This window comes from Anolis sagrei, chromosome 1, assembly GCF_037176765.1.
Source record: "Anolis sagrei isolate rAnoSag1 chromosome 1, rAnoSag1.mat, whole genome shotgun sequence".
Classification (NCBI taxonomy): Eukaryota; Metazoa; Chordata; class Lepidosauria; order Squamata; family Dactyloidae; genus Anolis; species Anolis sagrei.
The window spans coordinates 27,131,211-27,157,959 of NC_090021.1; the positions used below are offsets into that span (position 1 = coordinate 27,131,211).

The following is a 26,749-nucleotide window of genomic DNA, read 5'->3' on the forward strand; positions in this document are numbered from 1 at the left end:
ATCCAGCCTCTGCTTAAAAGCTTCCAAAGAAGGAGCCTCCACCACACTCCGGGGCAGAGAGTTCCACTGCTGAACGGCTCTCACAGTCAGGAAGTTCTTCCTAATGTTCAGATGGAATCTCCTCTCTTGTAGTTTGAAGCCATTGTTCCGCGTCCTAGTCTCCAAGGAAGCAGAAAACAAGCTTGCTCCCTCCTCCCTGTGGCTTCCTCTCACATATTTATACATGGCTATCATATCTCCTCTCAGCCTTCTCTTCTTCAGGCTAAACATGCCCAGTTCCCTAAGCCGCTCCTCATAGGGCTTGTTCTCCAAACCCTTGATCATTTTAGTCGCCCTCCTCTGGACACATTCCAGCTTGTCAATATCTCTCTTGAATTGTGGTGCCCAGAATTGGACACAATATTCCAGATGTGGTCTAACCAAAGCAGAATAGAGGGGTAGCATTACTTCCTTAGATCTAGACACTATGCTCCTATTGATGCAGGCCAAAATCCCATTGGCTTTTTTTGCCGCCACATCACATTGTTGGCTCATGTTTAACTTGTTATCCACGAGGACTCCAAGATCTTTTTCACACGTACTGCTCTCGAGCCAGGCGTCACCCATTCTGTATCTTTGCATTTCATTTTTTCTGCCAAAGTGGAGTATCTTGCATTTGTCACTGTTGAACTTCATTTTGTTAGTTTTGGCCCATCTCTCTAATCTGTCAAGATCGTTTTGAATTCTGCTCCTGTCCTCTGGACTATTGGCTATCCCTCCCAATTTGGTGTCGTCTGCAAACTTGATGATCATGCCTTCTAGCCCTTCATCTAAGTCATTAATAAAGATGTTGAACAGGACTGGGCCCAGGACGGAACCCTGCGGCACTCCGCTCGTCACTTCTTTCCAAGATGAAGAGGAAGCATTAGTGAGCACTCTCTGTGTTCGTCCACTTAACCAATTACAGATCCACCTCACCGTAGTTTTGCCTAGCCCACATTGGACTAGTTTCCTTGCCAGAAGGTCATGGGGGACCTTGTCGAAGGCTTTACTGAAATCCAGGTACGCTACATCCACGGCATTCCCCGCATCTACCCAGCTTGTAGCTCTATCGAAGAAAGAGATCAGATTAGTCTGGCATGACTTGTTTTTGATAAATCCATGTTGACTATTAGCGATGACTGCATTTGTTTCTAAGTGTTTGCAGACCGCTTCCTTAACAATCTTTTCCAGAATCTTGCCCGGTATCGACGTGAGGCTGACCGGACGGTAGTTGTTTGGGTCGTCCTTTTTTCCCTTCTTGAAGATTGGGACCACATTGGCCCTCCTCCAATCTGCTGGAACTTCTCCCGTTCTCCAAGAACTCGCAAAGATGGTTGCCAATGGTTCCGAAATGACTTCCGCTAGTTCCTTCAATACTCTTGGGTGTAGTTGATCTGGCCCTGGGGACTTGAACTCATTAAGAGCGGCCAGGTGTTCCTGGACGACTTCTTTCCCAATTTGGGGTTGGATGTCCTCCAATCCCTCATCCACTCCATCTTGCTGAGGTTGAAGACTCTCTTTTTGTGAGAAGACCGAGGCAAAGAAGGCATTAAGTAGTTCTGCCTTTTCCCTATCCCCTGTCACCATTGCCCCATCTTCTCCTCGAAGAGGTCCTATCGCCTCCTTGTTTTTCCTTTTTCTACTGACATAAGAATAGAAGCCCTTTTTATTGTTTTTAATGTCCCTGGCAAGTCTGAGCTCGTTTTTTGCTTTAGCCTTGCGGACCTTTTCCCTACAGGTGTTGGCTATTTGTTTGAATTCTTCTTTGGTGATTTCTCCCTTTTTCCACATCTTGTGCATGTCTCTTTTGTGTCTTAGCACAGTTAGAAGTTCTTTGGACATCCATTCTGGCTTCTTTGCACTTGTCCTATTTTTTCTCTTTGTTGGCACGGTTTGCAATTGCGCCTTGAGTATTTCACTCTTGAGAAATTCCCATCCATCCGTAGCTCCCTTGTCTTTTAGTATCTGTGTCCACGGAATGCTGCTCAGCGTTTCCTTCATTTTTTGGAAATCAGCTCTCCTAAAGTCCAAAATGCGGGTTTGACTTGTCTTAGTTTCGGCCTTCCTTTGTACCTCAAATTGCAGGAGCACATGGTCACTTGCCCCTAAGGATCCTACCACTTCGACCGCATCGATCAGGTCCTCCGCATTTGTTAGGATGAGATCAAGAGTAGCCAATCCCCTTGTTGCCTCTTCTACCTTCTGGACCATGAAATTGTCTGCAAGGCAAGCGAGGAATCTGTTGGACCTTGTACTCTTGGCCGAGTTTGTTTTCCAGCAAATATCGGGATAGTTGAAATCGCCCATGACTACTACATCTCTTTTCTGTGCCTGTTTGGTCAACTGTTGGCAGAAGACTTCATCAAGATCTTCCTCCTGGCTTCTTTATGGTAAAGTGGTAGGAGGCAGAATAAACTTTTTAATGCCTTGCTGAGTTTGCACAGCTAGAAAGCTGAAAAACCCACTATAATGCAAAAGAAGAGTTGGAAAATATGCTCATAGACCCTCCAGAATTCTTCACAACCTCCAAATACTTGTGTTATTGCCAGAGTTCCTCTCAAAATGTCAACTAGAAGCATGGCATCACTTTGAGACACCATTTTGAGAGAGATTCTGAAGTTGGCAGAGTTTGGTGGACACTCTTTCTTTGGAGGCTTTAAAACAAGGGCTGGATGGATATCTGTCAGGGGTACTTTGTGCTTTTCCTGCATAGATGGCCCATGTGGTCTCTTCAAACTCCATTATTCTATGATTTCTCTTCTGATTGAGCTTTATTTGCCCCCCCCCCAGCCATCTATCCCCCCCCCCCCAATTTACAAAGTCACACTATAGACCTTGTGGGATTACATCATGCTTACTCCTGTATGTGTTGGCTCTGTCACGCATCTTCAAGAATATTCACAGCCAGCCATGTTCCTTTCATCAAGGTATATTTTAAACCAAATTTTAAACCAGGAAGAGGCATGTAGAAACAAAAGGCTATTCACCTTTCCAAAACTGCCTTTTCCTAACACCTTGATGAAGTTGAACTCTTCGAGGCCCATGCGCTTTGTCTGTGCTTTGACCTCTCCGTTTTCCCCATTCTCGCCGGGTGTGTTGAGCTGGTTGTCAGTTGAACTTGTTGCTGCTCCCCTGTGTTCTTCTCCTCGGTTATCAAATGATAATGCTTTCCTAATGTTATTTTCAAGCTCTTTAATTTCTGTGAAAATATTGCAGGATAATGAAATAATGAAAAGGGACAGAAAGGGAGGTAGGTATATTATTTGTTTTACAGAAATCACAGCTGACTCTGCAATGGTATATTAATTCTGGAGAAAGTAGAAGAAAACAATGCCTTGGGGAAAATGCCCTTTGTTGTTATAGCTCCCAGAATCCCCCAGACAGAAGCAGCCATGATGATAGAGGAATTTTGGGAGTTATAGTCCAAAAAGATAACTTTCCAGTCATTGTGGCTAAAACTTCAAAATAATCTTGACTGTATTGGCTAGGGCTGCTGTGACTTGGTGTTCAACAGTGTGAAGTCCAATCACATAATTCTCAATAGTACTTTAAAACAACTGTTGAACCAAAAGGCCTGAGACCAAATACTGAGATCTCTTTTGATCCAGTTTTATTGTATCCCATGTCAAAGCCATGGTGAATCATTTCTGAGTTTCAATTCAAACTTTAAATGCACCGTCCAGTGTGCTGAAACTATTTTGTAGATATGGTTCAGCACCTTGGATAGCTTTTAAAGGAGAAGTATAGACTAAAACCTTTGGCTGGTTCACCACCTCGCTGCCTTGGGGGCTGCAAGCTGTTACTACTCTGAATAAGACAGTTCTGGGTTTGAAAGAGCCAAACAAATTTGAATGGCTCTAATGTTTTCTAAAAAATATTTCCTTTTTTATGGTTGCTAAATCTGAGTTGCTATGGTTCAATGATTAGGAGCAAATAATACCAGATTATTATAATATTAGGAGTCCCTGGTGGCAAAATGGGTTAAGCCCTTGTGCTGGCAGGACTGCTGACTGAAAGGTCAGTGGTTCGAATCTGGGGAACTCCCATCTGTTAGCTCCAGCTTCTCATGCAGGGACATGAGGGAAGCCTCCCACAGTATGGTAAAACATCAGGGCATCCCCTGGACAATGTCCTTGCAGACGGCCAATTCTCTCACACCAGAAGTGACTTGCAGCTTCTCAAGTCACTCCTGGCATGAAAAAATATATATTTATTCATTTGGAAAATAAAAGTTGGCAAACCTTGATCACAAGGGGATGTTGGGGCTGACTTTGACCTATCATCTTCCGGTGAAGATCCAGGAACCGGAGGTTGAGATTCTGCACCTGGAACAAGCTAAAAAGAGAACAACAGAAATACTTAATGATGTGTTCTTCTCATGCAACCTTTATCAGTGAGCAAAGAACTAGAATTGGTGTGAAGAGAAAGCTTATAAATTGCCAGACTTGGAAGTATAGAATGGGACACAGAACCCAACTATATTGCATATGTATTTTTGTCTTTCTTAACAGTTTCATTGTCAGTTATGTTCGACATCTGATGTGAAATAGGTGGCTTAAAAATAATGATATACAAAATACTAAAGATTTTTATCCAGCCAATTTTTGCAGCAAGTGACAACAGGACTGCAGTCCAAAGGAGGGAAAGGAAGACCACCAGTAAGCAATAGCAGCCCTTGAGAATCAAAGAAAAGGAAGAAAGGGGACAGTCCAGTGCACATCATTGGAAAAAACCACAGTAAAATACAATGCTTCTGATGATGGTAACAACATTTAGAAACTCCTCCGTCTTTGATAGTAGGCACAACTCTCTGTTTGGGGTTGGGTGAAGAGGCACATGATGAGGGTGTGAGTCTAAGAGTAAAGTTGGCCAAAGTACTGCTTGTGATTTGCAATATGTGAGTATTTCTTTGCTCCTCACAAAGACTTCAGGACCTTGAGAGAGAAAACAATCTTTTGGAGCCTGAAAAACATTTTGGAGCCTGAGTCACCATTCATGAGTGCAGTTCATTATGAGTAAAGAAGGGCCTGTATGTACAATCTTGGAAATGTAACTTAATAAGCTATGATTGCCAAGTGGCATAAATAAATCTAGATAAAACTATACAGCCACATATAAGATCACTAAAAGCAGAGGTACTTTTTATGACTTAATGTTTCTTCTGAATTCTAAGCCTGTCAGAATCAAAGGTCATAATTAACCGAGCGCAAGTCCAATACATACTCATTTTAATATCATCAGTAGCTCTGCATGAGAGAAATTTGGGTGGATATCAAAATATGACTTCATAAAGATCTTTAGCAAGTGCATATTTCTAAATTCTGAATGATTTGTTCTAAGAGTATAGTCTAAAACAGCCTTCCCCACTTCACCAGAAGGAGTGCAGTTCTTGTTGTTGTTGCAGTGATTACAGTGTTCATGAAATACCCCATGATTTACTTATTTTTGCCCCAAATGAAAAACGGACCAGTTTCTGAGGTGTCATTGTGAACATCAGCTGAATTCTCTTTCTGAAGAATGTTATTTCATTGTATTCCATCACTGGAACATCACAGAGGGTTGGGAGGAACATCTGGCAAGGAATGATCTCATGCCAGTTTTTCGACTAGATAAGAATTATTTATGTTCACATGTGTTCCCACAAGGGGACATCAAAGTAGTGGCTTTGATGTTTACATGGCTTTCTGACAAGAACGATCCCTTCTGACAACTGAAAAATAATAAAGTCCTTCATGACTCCATTATGACTGAGGTCAAATCAGTTGAAGGGACAAGTTGAATGTTCTGCTTAATGTGGAGCATGGAGATACTTCTAATTTCTTTATGGAATTTCAGGCAGGGAAGAGATTTGGGGAACCTTGTCACACATTCTTGGTGCCTCTCCTCTGCCCCACACCAGGCTTTTCCACATGAATAGAAACATTTGATACCAATGGGAATTGTTAAAAAAAAAACCCCTCTTTGTACTCATGTATAAGTCAACTTTATGTCAAAGTGGTCACAATTAACTAAGAGAGGGGAAAACACCAATGTCTCCATAGGGCCCAACCATCCCTGGATGCTGCTCAATTTTCACATTCCGGGATTCAAAAAGGCAAGAAGTGGTCCCATAGCAGAGAGGATAGAGGAGGTGGGTCCTTCTTTTAGGTATTTCTGGGATGGACTAAGCTCTTGCCTTTTGCCACTCATATCAGAGAACAGAATGGTTTCCTTTTTTAAAAGGCTTAAGGTCTACTATTGCAGACCCAAGGATGAGTCAAGCCAAATTATGGAATTGATTTAAAACGTGTAGACTTATTCATGCGTATATACAGTAGTAAGGTTCCTATCTGTATGAATAAAGGGATTATCGAGAGGTGGCTAAGTCCTCCTTAAGTATCCTGTCATCCAACACTGATTACAACATATTCTCAAGCTGCTTCCATTAGACAGAAACAATCCTGAGCAATCCTTTGCTATCCCACATTTTCACATGCTTTGAAAGTATTTGCTGCAAACTGAGTTCAAAATGTTCATAGATTCTGTGATCCTCAGCTTACTTCAATTGCTGCAAATTGAGTTAAAAATGTAAAAATAGTTGGCACTCAACTAGCCAAATAGTGGAGAATGTCTCATCCTTTCCAGTAGGATCAGTCAAAAGCAAACTGCTGCAACCTCTCCTAACTAGTGTCATTAATCAAGCTGCTCTATTGACCACTCACAGATGTTTGTTGCCAACTGCTCCTATTTTGTTTGTAAATATTAGAGGGTTTTACAGCTAAGATTTGTAGAGATGCCACTGCAAACATGTGAACATCTGCAGTAAAGACTGAAAGATTTGTAAATTTCTTTTTGATAGTCAAGAATGAATGACTTTGTCATTCCTCTCTCCACTCCCCAGTCAGAAGTTGGATTTGCACTTTCCAGACCTCCATTTAGCTCAGAGGTAAGGAAAGCCTAGCTCAGGTTGATTTTTAAATATTGTATTTTAAGTAATTTTAACAGGTTTTAACTCTACGGGTGGTTTAGTTGTTTAAAATAACTTTTAGCATTCTATTTTTACAAAGTTTTTGTAAGATATTTTAAATCTGCCACAGGTGGCGCAGCGGGTTAAACTGCAGAGCTGCTGAACTTGCTGACCGAAAGGTTTGAATCCAGGAAGCAGGATGAGCTCCCATTATTAGCCCCAGTTTCTGCCAACCTAGCAGTTCAAAAACATGCAAATGTGAGTAGATTAATAGGTATTGCTCTGGCGGGAAGGTAATGGTGCTCCATGCAGTCATGCCAGCCACATGACCTTGGAGGTGTCTATGAACAACACTGGCTCTTCAGCTTAGAAATGGAGATGAGCACCACCTCCCAGAGTCAGACACGACTAGACTTAATGTCAGGGGAAAACCTTTTTTTTTATCTCTTTCAATAAATAGTAAGGTGACTTCAGTCCTATTGCACAATTGCATTGACAAATGGAAAGAACCAAGCTGGAGGATCTTACCCGTATTTTACAATGCAGAACAGTCAGACATTAGATCATGTTTTAAATGGTTGCTTTCATTACCTTCTTCCTTCTTTGTCCACTATTAGTGATTTTATCTGGAGTGACGCCAAGATCTGCGAGGACTTTAGCTATCCCTCTTGCATCCACTCCGCAGTTTGGTGCCACATTTGATTCACAGCGTCTATGTACATTCATCTTGCAAACTGTAATTTAATCCAAGAAAGAGAAGGCAATAGTGGTGGGGAGGGGAAAGAAGAAAAATGAGGTTGAAATTGGTTGCCTTCAAATATCAATGACTACCATCCATCTTAACTGCATTTGCGGACAGCCAATTCTCTCACACCAGAAGTAACTTGCAGTTTCTCAAGTTGCTCCTGACACACACACACACACAAAACCAGAAAAGGGTTGAAAATGGCTTTAAAACCATCTGCTTTCTCCATGTAAACTGCAAATACATAGAATGGTTAAACTGAGCACAGAGTTGAACTAAGAATATCTACCTAGTTGTTTATTTAATTCACAGAACAAACCATTCTGGGAATTCTGCCTTCAAATATATAAAGGAAACAGCAAATAAACCAGCATCTTAAGATTCAAACTCTTTATTTATTTTTGACAGACTAATAATGCTTACTAGCATCCCTTTTATTTGACTGCCCCCTTGCGGAAGAAAGGGTGGAAGTGCATTTTTTTGTGGTGCAAAACTGTGAGTACATAGCTACAGAGTTTGTAGGAAAAATCTGCTCCTCTAAAGACAGTTATTTATTTATTTGTCGTGTCAGAACAACCAGTCAAATTAAATTATCTAAAGACAGTGACGGATGTCGACGATAGTGACAATTATGATGATGTACCTCCAAGGCATTTCTGATTTATAGAATTCCTAACATCAGGTTTTCTTGGCCATTTGTATCCACATTAAATTTGCCATAACACTTGAATAAGGCTGAGAGCTTTGCCCGAAGTCATACAGTATGTTTCCATGGCTGAAGGGTGGTCCAAACCTTGTTCTGCCAAAGTCTTAATCCAACATTCAAACCACTATACAACACTAGCTGACAATTGTGGAAGGCGTTATTTCTGTGTCTTAATGTGCTGGAATTAGTGTCATATTTGATCCCGTTAGCTACAACTGTTTCTTTCTTTCCTGGAACCTCTTCAAGTCCAGGACCCAATGGCTCATGGGTTGGAATCCCCCTTTATAATGATGATCAACCAAATGCTTCTAGGCTTCTGATACATAGAATATGAACTGAAGAACCAAGCACTGTTCATGTGCCTCAGCACCTGGCCTGACTCAAGTATATCCTTAGAGCCAGTGCCAGGTTGCAGAGCTTTCCCTTTGGGATTAAACAGTACATACTGGTATATATTCAATTTCTTCTCAGGTGATCCCTTGTAGCCTGAGGATGATGGTGTACTGTCTTGGCAGTGGGTCCATAGGTAGAGCCCTATTCTTGACTTGCATGTTCTCTCGCAATGAGGACATCGGTTTTCAGGTGGAAGGTGGTTCCGGTCAGGGTTGGCTTGATGCGCCTTCCTCTTGGCACATTTATCCCTTTCACCCTCCATCCGTGCCTCTTTGAATTCTGCAGCACTGCTGGTTACAGCTGACTTCCAGTTAGAGTGCCCAAGGGCCAGGGCTTCCCATTTCTCTTTGTCTATGCCACAGTTTTCAAGGGTGGCTACAAGCCCATCTTTAAATCTATTTTCCTGTCCATCAACATTACATTTCCCATTCTTGAGTTGGGAGTATAGTAACTGCTTTGGGAGACAATGATCAGACATTCAGACAACGTGGTCAGACCAGTAGAGTTGATGGCGTAGGAGCATTGCTTCAATGTTGGTGGTCTTTGTTTCTTCCAGCATGCTGACATTTGTCTGCCTGTCTTTCCAAGAGATTTGCAGGATTTTTCCAGTATTCTGGAAGGTACTGGTACTGAAGAACAAAGCTGCATTTGTCCCAAACACAGTGTGACATCCCCTTCCCTTGCTTAAGTGCAAGAAGGGCAACCTGTATTGATCTAAGGGTGCATTTGCACTGTAGCATCTATGCAAGTTGACATCATTTTAACTACCATAATTCAATATTATGGAATCCTGGCAGTTGTAGTTTGATGACGTGCCAGAACTCTTTGACAAAGAAGGCAAAGACCCTGTAAAGTGATAATTTCCTTGATTACATAACACTGAGTTGTGGCATTTAAGTGGTGTCAAGCTGTATCCGTTCTTCATGTAGATGCATCCTAAGATTCCATTACAAATCTTAGCACCTTTCTGTACATGGAAATAGCCATGAGGGTGTGCTATTCTGACCAGGTTTGGAATGCCTTGAGCTAGCCTTGATAATAACTACAGACCTCCAATTGATTTTCTCATATGTCACATGCTGAGCGCTTTACCCGAAACATCGACTGAGGAGAACTGCTCCTGATGTTAACAACAATTTCCCTTTGAGATCAAATTGTTCCTTGCACTCTTGCCTTTCTGGCACCAGTTTTTAAAAAAATCTATTTGTAGACACTTTCGGGAAATAATCAAGGGCTTGATCTGTCCTTTACTACTGCTTGTTCTTATTGATTTACTATATTTCAGTGTCATAGTAGGCAAGGCATTTGTAACATATTATCCTAAATAATTGAAAATTATTTAAGATAATATATTACAAATGCCTTTCCTACTAGGTCAGAGTTAGAAAGGATCAACCTTGAAAGGATTTTGGAGGAAACTCCAATCACTTCTAGCCAGAAAAGATAATGGTGAAGGATGTTATTGGCTCCAACAACATCTGGAAGGCTACATTTTGCCCCCTTCTTGGTTTAGGTTTTTTTTTTAACTTGTAGTTTTTAATTTGTGTTTTTATGTTGATTATCTAATTCCTTTGGGGTATTAGAAAGAAGGTGGGTATAACTGAAATCACCAGCAGAACAGCCATGCAGGAATTGTTTTAATTTGGTTTCATTTTGCTAACTAATAACAGAGTGGACCAGGTGTTGAATATTAGATTAGCCCCCTCCCTCCTGACCTTCCGAAAGAGAAGGAAAATGCGGCTTTGGGATCAAGCCTTTGGAGAACAATTGTAGTGCAACAGATGGATATGGAATTATGTGTAATGATTATTGGAACGGCCCGGATTACGATTGCAGATAGCATGGTTACTAGTGAATGTAATGTTTTTAAATGCTTTAACGTGTTTTAAATTCTAGCTCAAAATGTCTATTCTAACCTGATCTTTCCAGGGAGGTCAGATTGGCACCCACCTTGGACACCTTCCGTAAAGAACAAAAAACATGGATCTTCCACTGTGCTTTTGACTAATTAGTTCACGAGATAATTTTGGTCCCTCCAGCCATAATTCAATATCTGGCTCTTGCACTTTACCGCTGTCCCTGCCCTATAGTTGTATTGCTTAAATTAATTCGGCCCTTCTAGCCCAAATGTATCATCTGCACTTTCTCACCAGCCCTGTCCTTGAAACCGTATTGCACAAGCTCCTGCCTCGCCCCTTAGCTCAGTATATGGCCACTATGTTAGGCTACTGGTTGTTCAATGTGTTGTCGAAAGGTTTCATGACTGGAATCACTGGGTTGCTGTAAGTTTTTTGGGCTGTATGACCATGTTGCAGAAGCATTCTCTCCTGACGTTTTACCTGCATTTATGGCAGGCATCCTCAGAGATGTCACAACCTCTGAGGATGCCTGCCATAGATGCAGGTGAAATGTCAGGAGAGAATGCTTCAGGAAAATGGCCAGACAGCCCAAAAAACTAACAGCAACCTTGCTGGTTGATGTTGATTTATATGTTTTTATAATGTTTATATTTGTAAATTTTTACTGTGTTAAATTTTAATCTGTGTTTGACTGGGCTTGTACCCATGAAAGCTGCCCTGAGTCCCTTCACGGAGATGGTGGCAGAATACAAAAATAAAGTTATTATTATTATTATTATTATTATTATTAATTGTACATTGTTTTAAGGCATTGAATAGTTGCCTATATGTAAAGCTGCCTCGAGTCCCCCCGGGGTTGAGAAAGGCAGAGTATAAATGTGGCAAATAAATAAATAATGTACAGATTCTTGTATCACTCAAAATGGTCAAAAAGTGGGTCACTGAAAAGCGGGAAACACCTATACACTGTATATTGAACCAAAAGAAAGGCTACATTCAATGACAGCTGATGGCTTCCATGTCAGTGGGGAAGGGGAACTCTTCTGGAATTTGCCCAGCAGTTTAGGTGAGCTAACCAAAATCCTAATCCCTGTTTCCCAAAACAGGGTCTACACCTTGGATGGGTCCTGGAAAAAAATGGGAATTAAACCTGGACTGGATTCAAGCAACAGCATCGAAACCATCCATGTGCTAAAGCTGCCATCCTAACTCCATTTACCTGCCAATAAATCCCAGTGAGAACAGTGAGAACAATGGGACTTTTTCTTGACTAGCCATGTTCTGGATTATACTGCAAGACTAAACCATTCAATCTGGGAAATAAAGATGTATCAGTAGAAGAGCACCTTACCTTTACATTGTAAACCTTGTCTCAGAAGACCCCAGAGCAACGAACCACAGTGGTCACAGAAGGTGGGCACTTTGTAATTGTGAATGCTGAACTTGTGAGGCATGTTGACACTGAAGCGCTGGGAGCCCACCTGGAGAGAAAGCAGGAAAACATGACACCACCACCAAATGCCACACTGACCACAGTCCTTTTCCAGTCAATGACTGATGAGCTCATTATCACCAGACTCAGCTCTGCAGGGCTGGATCCACACTGCCATATAATCCAGTTTCAGAGTGTGGATTAACTGCTTTGAACTGGATTTTATGAGTCCGCATTGCCATATAATCCAGTTCAATGCAGTTAATCTGCATTCAGAAACTGGATTATATGGCAGTGTAGATGGGGCCCAAGATTATTCTTATATAGTCACAACAGCACTAGGACCAGAGGATTATCAACAGGACAGGCTGCAGGGTTCTGTCAGGGATGCTTTGATGGAGATTTTCCTGCTTCTTGGCAGGAGGTTGGACTGGATAGCCCATAAGGTTTCCTCCAACTCTATGATTCTATGATTAATGAAAGCCCAGGATTGATACAACTACTCCTGAAAGGAATTTGGAAAAGAGGGGTTCTAAAATGTGTGTGGGGAGCAAAAAGATGCTTGATGTATTTGGTGGGGGAGGGAGGGATATCAGCAAGACAGTGTAATTGCAAGGAACTTGGACAGAAGTTGAGTTAGACAACTGGAAAAGCCACAGTTGGAAAGTTTCAATAAAGGTCTGGAGACACTGACATGATGGAAAGGATATTCAAAACAGTTCAGAAAATATTAAAATGTATGTGGCTTGAATTTCAGGAAACTGGTGAACATTTTCACAGTTCAGGACTTGGTCCATGAAAAATGTCTGTGCAAGGAGTACTTCATTCCTTGAATAAATTGTTGAATTCTAAACATAAATACATTTTACATATGACAAATTCCCAACTATACCAATTTCTATGCAGGAAACAACATTTTCCACCTGATATCCTCTCCTAATGGGGAGAGAAGTGTATGTTGGGATACTACACTATGTATCTCCAACCATGATCATTTTTGTATATGTGGAAATAAATTAAAATCTTAAAGACTTGAATGTCAAAATGTTCTAATTTTAATTTAATAGCATTTCTTCAAATTCCACCTTTTTTTCTCCTTTGTCTGATAGCGACGTGCAAGACTTTTAGTCACTAATTTTCACATCTGTATCTGCCTTTTACTAATATACACAATGAGGAAAGGATACAAAAGAAGGCAAATTGTGAAAATATGGCATAGGAAAAAGCTATAATAGATATAGAACAGTATAGTTTTGGAACCATGGATTATTAAATAGTCACTCTGTGACCTAGTTCTAGATTAACAATCTTCTAAAAGTTTTTTCCCTTTTTACAGCTGTGTCTGGCTGTTCTAGTTAAGTTTTGATAAATATGTGAGTACATAAAATATTATTATATTAAGTGGCATTAAAGTATGATGCCTGGGAAACCTACTGGGTGAATCACACTTTCTCAGCCCCAGTAAAACCTATGAGATGTCACTTTAAGTCAGAAACTATTTGAAGGCACACAAAAACAACAAAAGTATGCTGAAAAATCATAAAAAGAATAATGCTCATTTCCATCACAGCCTTGGAAAAGTTACCCCTTTCAGATTACCACTCCTAGGGTCCATCTACATTGGAAAATTAATGCAGTTCAATACTACTGAATAAATGGTTTAGAAACAATGGGAATTGCTAAGCTAACAATTATATCATTACATGTAGAAATGCTTAGCTCTAAGATCCAAACATAACCTTTTATTTATATTTTAGACTAGCAAACATTAACTTTGGATGCATCTATACTGTAGAATTAATGCAGTTCGACACCACTTTGAAGCCACGGCCTTCCTCTGCCAAAGATGCTGGTGTCTTACCAAACCAAAACTTCCAAGATTCCATAGCACTGAGCCATGGTAGTCAAAATGGTATTAAACTGCATTAATTTTATAATGTAGATGCACCCCAAGTTCTGATTCTTGCATAAACCTGCCATAGTAGTTCTCTGTACATGAAAAAGTAAATGAGTCTTTAAATGGACCGTAGAATGAAGACTCATTTTGTTTTCAAATGGGAGGTGGCAGTTTCTTGAACAAACAATATATAAAAAAACTAAACAACAACTTGCTGACAGTTTACTTTTATCTAGAGCACTTACCTCGTCGGGGGCTTCCTGCTTCTTCAAGCCAGCACATTTTGTTATGATAAGTTCATGGCATCGCTTGTGGACTACGCAAGTGCAAACTGTAAGCAAGAGAAACCATCAATCTAACAAAGGCCAATTTATTATTTTGGTCACAGTGAAGGAGAGTACTTAAATAAAGGGAGTTCTAAAAGATTGCTCCTCCAACACTAAGGGAAGTGGGTGAGAAGTGGGTGAGAAGGGATCTATAACTATACATGGAGCCCCCAGTGATCAGATCAGATGAACTGCTGATCGAAAGGTTGGTAGTTCGAATCTGGGGAGCGGGGTGATCTCCCGTCTGTCAACCCCAGGTTCCCATGCGGGGACATGAAAGAAGCCTCCCACAGGATAGTAAAACATCCGGGTGTCCCCTGGGCAATGTTCTTGCAGACGGCCAATTCTCTCACACCAGAAGCGACTTGCAGTTTCTTGAGTCGCTCCTGACATGAAAAAAAAAACCTGTAGGGGTGCATCTGCACAGTAGAATTAATACAATACATTACTTTTCAGTATTTTTTAAAATACTCTTGAAATATAAAAATGGTCCCAAATCCATTCAAACAATGCCTCCAGAACAATGTTTCAGGTGCAATATTATTCATTATGTTTATAAAGGAAATGAGGTTGTGAGTTACATTACTTGTTAAAATCAAGGGACTGTAACAGATCACCATTACAACTTGCAACACATCATTTGCAAGCTCCATGATTGGCTGCAAGGCACACATAGGAGTCAGAAGCATTAACAAGAACATAGACGGCAAACAATAGAATGACCCTATCACTTTTTAAAGAAATGGCAAATAAGCCTGCTCCTTAAGTATTTCATTGATATGTGCAATGTAAACTCCTTACCTTGACATTGGTACCCTTGCTTTCCTATTACTCCCCTGTGAATGAGAAGACACGAGAGAGCATATTAGAAAATGAGAATAGAAAAACTATCCAAAATATATAAAGAATTACAAAATACATGTTAAAAATGCAGACCACATGAAGGCACATTCTACAACATGTGCTGGACATGAAATAAGGAGTAATTTTTTGGGAGATGGATACAAAGATACACTACAAGAAATATTTAAGATAAGGATAAACTGAAACCAGAAGTGTTTATCTTGGGTATTCCAGATGAGCACATTAAGATGTCATATTAAAGAGTACTGCCTTATATGATTCTGGCAGCCAGAAATCTATGCACAAAACTGAGGGGAAAGAACCAATGACTACAATTGAAACAAAATTAAATGGCTGACAAATTCTCACCAATAATTAAAGAGAATTGAGTAAATAAATCTATGAAGTACTGGGCACTGCTGGGAAAAGTTTCTAAATTATCATAGACATAAATATAAATAAGAGGGAGGCATTACACTTGGAAGTTCTGAGCACTAAATCCTCTGCAATTGAAAGACTGCTAGAACAGTGTTTCTCAACCTGGAGGTTGGGATCCCTGGAAGGGGGGGGGGGTGTTGTGAGGGGGTTTCAGAGGGGTCGCCAAATACCATCAGAAAACACAGTACTTTCAGTTGGTCACAGGGTTCTGTGTGGGAAGTTTGGCCCAATTCTATCATTGGTGGGGTTCAGAATGCTCTTTTATTGTAGGTGAACTATAAGTCCCAGAAACTACAACTCCCAAATGTCAAGGTATGTTTTCCCCAAACTCCACCAGTGTTCACATTTGGGCATATTGAGTATTCATGCCAAGTTTGGTCCAGATCCATCATTGTTTGAGTCCACTGTGCTGTCTAGATGTAGGTGAACTACAACTCCAAGACTCAGGATCAATGCCCACCAAACTCTTCCAGTATTTTCTGTTGGTCACTGGAGTTCTGTGTGCCAAGTTTGGTTTAATTCCATCATTGGTGGAGTTCAGAATGATCTTGGATTGTAGTTGAACTATAAATCCCAGCAACTACAACTCCCAAATGACAAAATCAATTCCCCTCCAACTCCATCAGTATTCAAATGTATTTATTTATTTATTTGCATTATTTCTACCCCGCTCATATCAGCCCGAAGGCGACTCAGAGCGGCGTATTGGGTATTTGTGCCAAATTTGCTCCAGCGATATATCCTGCATATCAGATATTTACATTATGATTCATAACAGTAGCAAAATTACAGTTATGAAGTACCAACAAAAATAATGCTGAGGTTGGGGGTCACCACAACATGAGGAACTGTATTAAGGGGTTGTGGCATTAGGAAGGTAGAGAACCACTGTGCTAGAGGATAATTGGAAATATCTATAAATAAAGAAGGCTTTATGACTATGTTTACTAAAGTATAATGCACCATCAAATGTAATGCACACCTCAATTTTGAAGGTGCACATTACAAAAATGGTATTTGCCCTCGAATGTAATGCACCCAACGGTGCAAATATAGCACGTCAAGGAGTCAGGGAGAATGAGTGAGGCCATTTAGGAGACCATGTCCCTCCATCAGGCTAAGGCTGGCAAAAGGCTGAATAGTTCTTTTTCCTGCCATTTGAATTAATTGCTCTATTGTATTCTAGTCTCCAAAGCAGTTGAAAACACACTTGTCCCCTCCTTAATTGACATCCTTTCAAATATCCAAATATGGCTTTCACATTCCCTCTCAGAATTATCTTCTCCAAGCTAAACCCAGCTCCCTGTCATTCCTTAAAGGGCACAGTTTCCAGAGCTTTGATAATTTTGGTCATCTTTCTCTGGACACATTTCACCTTGTCAGTATCCTTTCTGAGTTGTGGTGACCAGAACTGGACATAGTGTTATTATTCCAGGTGATGTCTGACCAAAGCAGAACAGACTGGGAATATGACTTTCATCGATCTTGACACTATGTTCCTATTGATGCAACCTAAAATAACATTGGCTTATTAAGCTGCTGCATCATGTTTCAACGTAAGAAAAATAGGCTAAGCAAGTTCACAATGAAACAGCATTGCTAGATGAGCATAGATTTTGGCCAATTTGTTAAGATAGCGGTTGGTGGCCAAGACTAATCTTACTGCTTTTGGTGGGCATGAATATCCAGATAATTGGTGCCTATAGGGGTGGAGCTGTACCCAAGAAGGTATTGAATCCCTCCTTCTGCAATGACCCCAAAAGCAATCAGCAGAATTTCAGTCCTGGGCAAATAAATTGCGTGGAGGGCCATTGCTTACTGCATTCCTATTTATTTCAGGGCAATCTTCTCTTGGCTGCACAGATGGAATTCTCACAGCTGAAACTAGCGCTTGCTTTTTCCCCTCCTACATTTTGTAAAATGCCACCAAGCTATTCTTTGTTGAAATGTCAAGTTCTAATGGATTCTTGGCACTTCAGGTTTTTTTTCTGAAATATCCCCCCTAAAAAACACAAAACCATGATTATATGACAGAAGAAGCTGTATGTGTCTCTATGGCCAGTCAGAAAGGATTCATTGTATTGTTAAGCTTGGAGAACTTAGTCATTAATGGGTGCAGATATGCCTGTATTGGGTGTAATACAGGATAAGGTTTGGAAAATACTTGGTTGTTTTTTCCTCCTCCTTTGTTTTAGTGCTTAAAGGAAAAGATAAACAAATTACTCACCGCCTTACAACCGTCTCACCATCTCTTACTTTATTTTTATATACTTCTCTTAATCAGAGCCATAAGATTATATATAGACCATCAAACAAAAATTTAAAAGTGCCTTTTCAAACAAAACAAGTACAGCAAAAGGGAATGCCAAATTGTTTTTCAGCAGTACTCATCATCAAAGTTTTGGTAAATCAGATCTTGTCTGAGATAAGACTATAGCTGTATCTACACTGACATATAATCCAGTTTCTGAATCTATATTATCTGTTTTGAACTGGATCATATGAGTCTACACTGCCATATAATCTGGATTCAGAAACTGGATTAAATGGCAGTGCATTGGAGCCTGAAAGTGCAGGAGACAAGTCAGTTAGGAGTTTGATAAACTAGAGACATGTTCTTGCTTCCGGGGATTCACCTCTTAATACTATCATGAATTGTTGAAGGCTTTCATGGCCAGAATCACTGGGTTGTTGTAAGTTTTCCAGGCTGTCTGGCCATGTTCCAGAAGCATTCTCTCCTGACACTTTGCCTGCATCTATGGCAGGCATCCTCAGAGGTTGTGAGGTTTGTTGGAAACTAGAAAAAGGGGATCCCTCTTGTCCTTTGCTGAACAAAGGACAAGAGGGAACCTCTCGCCACTGCAGGAGTCTACTGTATACCATGCAGCTGTGGACAAGTCTCCATAGGGACCATCAAATGCAGCATTGCCCAGACACGAATCAAGGAACATGAAAGGCACTGCAGACTAACTCAACCAGAGAAGTCAGCCATAGAAGAGCACCTGATGTACCGACCTGGGCACAGCATATTATTTGAGAACAGAGAAATGTTGGACCACTCTAACAACCACCATGTCAGACTACACAGAGAAGCCATTGAAATCCACAAGCATGTGGACAATTTCAACAAAAAGGGGGGGGGGGACATGAAAATGAACCTAAGTTGGCTACCAGTATTAAAAAGCTCTAAAATCATGACAGTAAATAAAGAACAACACACAAAAACAGGGGAATTCCACACAATAAACAATCAGGGGCAGCTAATAATCTCCCAACAAAGGATTCTCCCAGGCAGTAAGAAGATTGAAGATGCTAGGCAATTAAAAGCTAATCAGGGTGGTCAATTGCAACATTCACACTTCCCTCAAACAGACAAGAGTTCTCTCTTCCACCCTGGACATTCCACAGATATATAAACCCAATTTTCCTAGTTTCCAACAGACCTCACAACTTCTGAGGATGCCTGCCACAGATGCAGGTGAAACGTCAGGTGGGAATAATACTTGGATGGAAAATTACCATCAGGATCAATCTCCAGGAAGGCTAAGAAAGAAACCCGTCCAAGATCATGCACAGTTGCTGGTGATCAAAACTGATATTAATGGACTAGGTTGGTCTACAAACTATTCCAATGTTCTTAACAATGACATTGCTGGTTGAGGTTATAAAACCTGAACCAAAACCTGGAATTTAAAGACATAGTGGGAGAAGTTCAGAAGTTTTTCAATTCAAACTTAGTTCTCTACACTTGCTAAGTGATACCAGTCACATGGACTTCAGGTTATTTAAAGAGACATAAGTTGCAATCACCTTAGGCTATGGACATTTTAACTCAGACATGGGCAAACTTCGACCCTCCAGGGGTTTTGGACTTCAACTCCCACAATTCCTAACAGCTGGTAGGCTGTTAGGAATTGTGGGAGTTGAAGTCCAAAACACCTGGAGGATCGAAGTTTGTTCATGCCTGTTTTAACTTGTCAGACAAACTGTAACTTTATGAAATTTCCTTCTTCTGAAATATAGCCTACAGCACCTGGTATTTCTTCACAGTCCCTCTTCCAGGAACTAACTTCCTTGAAGCTAAGCAGGCCAGAATCTGCTTAGCTTCAAAGATAAGATGGTGCCATTCATACTACACAACTGCAGCACTATTATTCCACTTTAATTGCTCTGGCAACATTTCACAGAAGACTGTGAAATGCCCCTTCCCAAACTACAATCACTTCCCAAACTACAATCCCAGGATTCAATAGGGTTCAATCGTGCAGTTCAAGTGGAATCATAGTGCTATAACTATGTAGTGTGAATGGCTCTTAGGTCCCATTTACACTGCCATGTAATCCAGTTTCAGAATGCAAAATAACTGCTCTGAACTAAATTACTGTATATGGTGTTGCAGACTCGTACAATCCAGTTCAACGCAGTTCAAACTGCATTATATGGCTGTGTAGATATGGCCTTAGTAACTAGAGTGTTTAGGCAGAAATAAATCACTGTGTATTGATTGTGTCTCACTTTCCACACAGTTCAACTATGATTATAGCTTAATTTCACCTCACTGCTACAAGGTGTTAAACATTTGTGGTCTATCATATACGTTTGCTAATGTTAATGATCAGTGATAATAACCATGATGATTGAGCTATTTTCTCCTTAAAGCTATCTGACCAAAACGATAGCTGACAATTATACTACTATGCAAATACATACCAGTCAACAAAATAAATGATTCCTTATAATTTCTTTACCATATAAAGTCTCGGCAATGTGAACAATAGGTTGGTTGTCTAAGATAGGTGGCCATAAACTTGTGCCCGTTGACTTGGTGGACCCGGCGTCGCACTGCCCCCTGGCGCTTCCTGGGGCGCATCCGCTCCCTAAAAACTCGTTCTTCATTGTCTTTGGGTGCTGGATAGAAGAGAGAGAGAGAGAGAGAGGAAGAGAGAAGGTAAACAAAAGGAGATCAACATGGAAGCTTTCTAGATACATAGAGCAGTGAACCAAAACATTCATGCATTTACTTTACATTCTATCTTTCTATCAAGAGAGGATCAAAGGCAGTTTACAATGTAAACTGAAACAGATCACAGTTGACCCTCCATATTTGCATGTTTGACTTTTGTGGATTTGATTATTCATAGATTTGATTAAAATGTTGTCTGTAGGAATCTATAATTTGTGGCCAACCTCTAATGCATAGTTTCTCAAACTCTTCTCCTCCAGGTGTTTTGGACTTCAGCTCCCACAATTTCTAACAGCTGGTAAAATGAGTGGTATTTCTGGGAGATGAATAATAGAATCATGGGGCATCTAGTCCCATCATGTAGGAAAAGCACAAATCACCCCTGACAGATGGCCATCCAGCCCCTGTTTAAAAGCCTCCAAAGAAGGCACTTCCACCACATTACGAGGCAGAAAGTTCCATTGCTTAACACAGTGGTTCTCAACCTGGGGTCCCCAGATGTTTTTGGCCTTCAACTCCCAGAAATCCTAACAGTTGGTAAACTGGCTGGGATTTCTGAGAGTTGTAGGCCAGAAACATCTGGGGACCCCAGGTTGAGAACCACTGCAGATCTTACATTCAGGAAGTTCTTCCTAATGTTCTGGTGGAACCTCCTTTCCTGTATTTTGAACTCATCGCTCCAAGTCCTAATTTCCATGGCAGCAGAAAACAAGCCTGCACCGTTTTCCTTATGACATCCTTTCACATATTTATATATGGCTATAATGTCTCTCAACCTTCTCATCAGCAAGCTAAGCATACCCAGATCTTTAAGATGAAGACCAAAACAACTGGAAGAGCGGAGTTTGGAAACACTGCTCTAATGGAAGAGTGATGCTGGAAGATCTAGGGAATATCTCTCTAGGAATCTCTCCACCACAACTTGTAGTCCTCCAGGTGTTTGGACCTCCAACTTCCAGAAGCCCTAGCCAGCTAGTCCAATGGGCAGGAATTCTGAGAGAAAACCAAAACACCAGGAGAGCCACAGGTTATGGAGCCCTGCCTAAGTCATCCAGTGTGATTTTATCATCCACTTCCAGCAGAAGTTGAACATCAAGTTATGTTTGAAAACATAAGGTTTCCTGGAAAAGTTTTCTCACAAGTATAAAGAGAGCAATTTTTGATTCACTGTTTTTCATTTTCGTGCGGGTCCTGTGACACTAACTACAACAAATATAGAGGGCTGATCATATAGCAAACATAATATATAATTCAATTTTTACATATTCAATTTTTTAAAAATTAGAGGATTCGTTTGAAAGATTTAAAAAATAAAAATTAGAAACATAGTAAAGATTAAAATATATCACATCCCCCTTAAAAACATCCTTCTGCAAATACCAATTTGCAGGTTTTTTTGTCTGCCGGAATAGTAGGGAGGAGTGAGACACTTAGAATTCCCAGCTTTTAGTGCCTCACCAAACAACAAACCCCAGGATTCCATTGGTTGTTGCCATGGCAGTTTGTGTGGAATCATAGTGCTATAACTGCGTAGTTGGAAGAGTCCACCATCTTCCAGATAATCTAAATACAATATGAAATCTGCAATTCCACTCCAATATAATGCACATAAACATTGCATTATATGTCCCAGAATTCTGCCTGGGTAAAGGTAGATAGGAAGGGCAATGCGGCTTTTCCATGTCAGCCACCTGCAGCAAACGCTTCGGTCCGCTGCATCACAGATGCTTTGAATGGGATTGAAAAGCTTTACATAATCCAAACATTGACAATACCCTTCCCACAAAATCTTACAAATGCATTCCAATTTTCCAGGAATGCATGAATATATCCCATAAACAAATCAATACAATAACATAAATGTGTGCTTAACATTTTCTCCAGAGTTATCTCCACCCAGCAACGGCTTGAATAAATGGATCTGTTAGCAACACAGATAAGAGAAACAGGTGTAGGCTCTGTTTACTAAGCAGCATAGAAGATCTGAATTAACCTCTGATATTTTCAAAGCTTGGCTTTCTAAGAATTATAATACTTAAAGGTCACTTTTCCTGGCTCTGGCTATTCAGTGGACACGACAGAAAAGGACCAAGGCATCCTTTGCAACTGTGCTACTTTAAAAAAGGGGGCCATACTTTGCAGTTTGCCCACGTGCTTTAAAAATAATATTCATTTCCTTTCCCTATTCCTGTCTTGTTTTTTCCCCTCTGAAGTGTAGTATAAGGCAAAATGTGGAATTCAAGAGAATGGTTGATGCAACACAGCATGGCTAGCAAAGGCTCTGGTAGGCTAAGTGAAAGAAGTGGGAGCATCAAAGATGAGAAGGAGGGTGATGACGTGGCCCTTAGCAATATGTTGTGGGTGGTACACAGCAGCAATTGTGACAGTAGAGGACACCATTTCATCTTCTTAGCCTTGTGCAGCACAAGCAAGGCAACAACAGCCACTGCCACCACATCCTCCTTAGCTCAGCATTAGTTCTTTATTGAAACTTTCCAGCTCTGGCTTTTCCAGTTGGCTAACTCAACTACTGGATGGATGGCATCCTTGAAGTGACTGGACTGACCTTGAGAGAGCTGGGGGTGGTAACGGCCGACAGGGAGCTCTGGCGTGGGCTGGTCCATGAGGTCACGAAGAGTCGGAGACGACTGAACGAATGAACAACAACAACAACAACTCAACTACTATCCAAGTTCCTTGCAATTACACTGAATGACTGGTTTTTAACTGCCTCCCCCCCACCCCTGCACAGCCCATAAACCAAGTACCCCTACTTTCCAAATTCCCTTTAGGAGTAGTTGTATTAATCTTGGGTTTCCATTAATCATAGAGTTGGAAGAGACCTTGTGGGCCATCCAATCCAACCCCCCTGCCCACATTCAAAGCACCTGCAACAGATGGCCATCCAGCCTCTGCTTAAAAGCTTCCAAAGAAAGAGCCTCCATCACACTCCAGGGCAGAGAGTGCCACTGCTGAACAGCTCTCACAATTAGGAAGTTCTTCCTCATGTTCAGGTGGAATCTCCTTCCTATAGTTTGAAGTCATTGTTCCACATCCTAGTCTCCAGGGCAGCAGAAAACAAGCTTGCTTCCTCCTCTCTATGACTTCCCCTCACATATTTATACATGGCCATCACGTCTCCTCTCAGCCTTCTCTTCTGAAGGATAAACATGCCCAGCTCTTTAAGCCACTCCTCATAGGGCTTGTTTTCCAGACCCTTGATCATTTTAGGCACCCTCACATTCCAGCTTGTCAACATCTCCCTTGAATTGTGGTGCCCACAATTGGACACAGTATTCCAGGTGTGGTCTGACCAAGGCAGAATAGAGAGGTAGCATGACTTCCCTGGATCTAGACATTATACTCCTATTTCTGCAGGCCTTTTGGCTTTTTTTGCTGCTGTATGACATTGTTGGCTCATGTTTCACTTGTTGTCCACGAGGACTCCAAGATCTTTTTCACATGTACTACTGTCAAGCCAGACATCCATTTTTGATTTAAAGCTCAAATTTGCAAACACAATAAAAACCATAGCACACAACGGACAGCGATTATTTACACAGGTGAACAAGGCAAAATGAAGGATCATTCAGCAGACTTGCAAATTCGTTGAAAACATGGCAAAGAAGTACAACTACTCAAGAGTGACTTTGTTGTTTAGTAATTTGTGAATCAGAATTTCCAGCCATTGGAGAAGCTGTCTAGAGCTTCTGGGAGTTGGGGGCCCAAATACCTGGAGAGCTGCAGGTTGTGCAGGCTTTCTTTAGAGCATCACGTTCCCTTTAACTGTACCGATAGGAGCCCCTGCCAATGATCCTGGCCTAGGGTCCTGTTTCAAGATATGAATGATATGGCTAGGACTGCAAGAATGAAAACTGAAGGCTGCTTCTTGAACTTTAATGTTTGTGCTAAAAAGGGAAATTCTGCAAGTGTTGTTACCCAGATACGCAATAGATACATTATCCGCTTGTATGGCAGAAATCATACCCCAATTATCATCTAGATAGCTGCATTGTGGAAAAGGAAGGAGGAACCCTGAAATGTTGGTCTCTTGCACCAGTACTGCAACCCCAGTATCCAATCCCATGCCTACACTTTGAAAATGTTCCCTTTGGAAGGACAACAATTCCCACAATCCCTGGACACAGAGTTCAGGAACACGTTTTTCTACCAAATAGTTTTCACTGTGGTGCACTGCTTGTCTACAGCAACTGATGTGAATTGGTTGTAGCTAAATACATCATTTTTGCCTCTTAATGAAATTGTAGGGTTTTACTGCAATTGCAAGAGCACAAATGTGAAGTATCAGCACGTCTTCTGCATCAAATAGAAATTAATTCTCAAGATGAGGAACAAGTGATTCCCTCAGCATATCTACTTCCAAATGTCAAACGTTCAGCATATTTGCTTGGGTTTCGTTTAGGCAAACAAGAGACAGCATGATAGATACAGGAGCAGCATTGATCCGATCTTTTCTTTTCATGATGCTTCTTCTGTATACTGAAGGGAGCCAGGTTTCTTAATAAAAGGAGTAGACAACGAATTCTTTTTCATCTTCGACTATTGTATTAAACCAAACACTGCTGGGAGGCTCGATGTGCAAAGAGATCATACATACAACTTTTTGGCTCCAGCTGAGACTTTACCTTCAAAGCAAAGTCATGTTGTTTCTGGGTTGCTGCTTCCAGCTGTGTTACATTTCACTGAGTCAGATACAGCTCTCACCCTCCCCCCAATATCTATCACCCTGGCTTGGTAGTGGGGTGGAGAGCGGGAGAATGACAGGAACCAATCAACACTAGTTTCAGGGAGTACACGCAAAGTGAAGCAAGCACCTTCTAAGTGTCCAGAAGCCAATTTTTCATCTTCTGGATGGACCACTCATTGTACTAAGCCCCCAGAGTAAGTATTTTTTCAACACACAGCGACTGGAGTCTAGAGTTATGTAGAACAGGCAATTTTAGTAAGAGACATGACAACTGCTTAAATTCTCTCATCTGCAGAGATATTCAAAATACAGGAACCCTTTCCGGTTTTGACTCTGGTAACTTTGCTGGACTACTTCCACAGCAGTGGTTCCCGAACTTTTTTTTAACCAGGGGCCATTTTGAACAAGGATCACTTGACCAGGAACGACTCCCCAACATTAATACCAAAAGAGTTACAAATAAATTTTTGGTCAACTTTCAATTTGGATTGGGTACTTGAGGTTCTGATTTAGAAAATTGCATTGGATATAGTTTCTGATACAGAACGCATGCCATCCAGCAGTCACCTGTTCATCCTCCAATGTGATATATGTCCACTTTTGCCAGTAATGCCTCATTATATTTTATTATTTTCCCATTTCAGTCTCCTCCCACTAAAATATGTGTTATAAATATATGTCTAGAGAAGGAACACTGCATGTGATAAGTGGGTTGCAATAAAAAAGCTTATGCTTTGTATACCAGATAACGCTTGTTAGCTTTTAAACCACCATCAATAAACTCTGCCTTCATTTCAGTGTGGCAGACTAACATTGCTACCTCCTTGGAACTGTCACTTTAAGTTACTGTAATTATTTCTACATTTCCATTGAACCGATTCAACTATTACATATCACTTTTATATGACTGTCTGCTTTTGGTGATGTGTAATGTGTTAGGGAAGGCACTGTGGGCTAGATCAGGGCTTCTTGAATCTTTTCCATTCATGACCCCATTCCACCCGAGAAATGTTTATGTGACCCAGAGCATGTACAGTAGGTATAAAGATAGGTAGAAATACCAAACATTTACTGGTAATATATCAGCATTGGCAAGACTGGCTAGATAGGGTGATTTCCATTTTATGAAGTACAGCTCAAGCACCTTCTACAGAGATCATTGTAAACACTGTATAAGATATGTTTAAAACTGCCACTGGGTGATATTCAGAAATCTTTTACTGTTGCCAAATTTTTCATGACCTCAACATTGAGCTAACCACATTTGGGGTTGGAACCTACAGTTTAAGAAGTGGACTAGATGGATCAAAGGTCTGATTTAGCTTAATATTTTCTAAGCTTATATGAGTACTTTCTTACACAGGTAGTGCCATGTTAAAGGTGGGAGTTATAGTTCTTTTTCTTCATGGAGGACATTTTAGGCACTGAGCAGTTTTCAGAATCTGCTCTGCTATCATCTGGAGTACCTTCCT

At 40.8% G+C, this 26,749-nt stretch overlaps 1 protein-coding gene across 1 annotated transcript in view; it reads right to left on the bottom strand.

Moving 5' to 3' along the window:
- Positions 1–26,749, bottom strand: part of PRKCE (protein kinase C epsilon) — a 369,797-nt gene that overhangs the window by 84,337 nt on the left and 258,711 nt on the right. The window contains exons 3-9 of the mRNA XM_060754401.2: positions 20,355–20,514; positions 15,127–15,161; positions 14,245–14,330; positions 12,022–12,151; positions 7,559–7,701; positions 4,263–4,356; positions 3,009–3,220 (exon numbers count right to left, since the gene is read on the bottom strand). Of these exons, the coding sequence (XP_060610384.1) occupies positions 3,009–3,220; positions 4,263–4,356; positions 7,559–7,701; positions 12,022–12,151; positions 14,245–14,330; positions 15,127–15,161; positions 20,355–20,514 (860 nt within the window). The remainder of the gene's footprint in view (positions 1–3,008; positions 3,221–4,262; positions 4,357–7,558; positions 7,702–12,021; positions 12,152–14,244; positions 14,331–15,126; positions 15,162–20,354; positions 20,515–26,749) is intronic.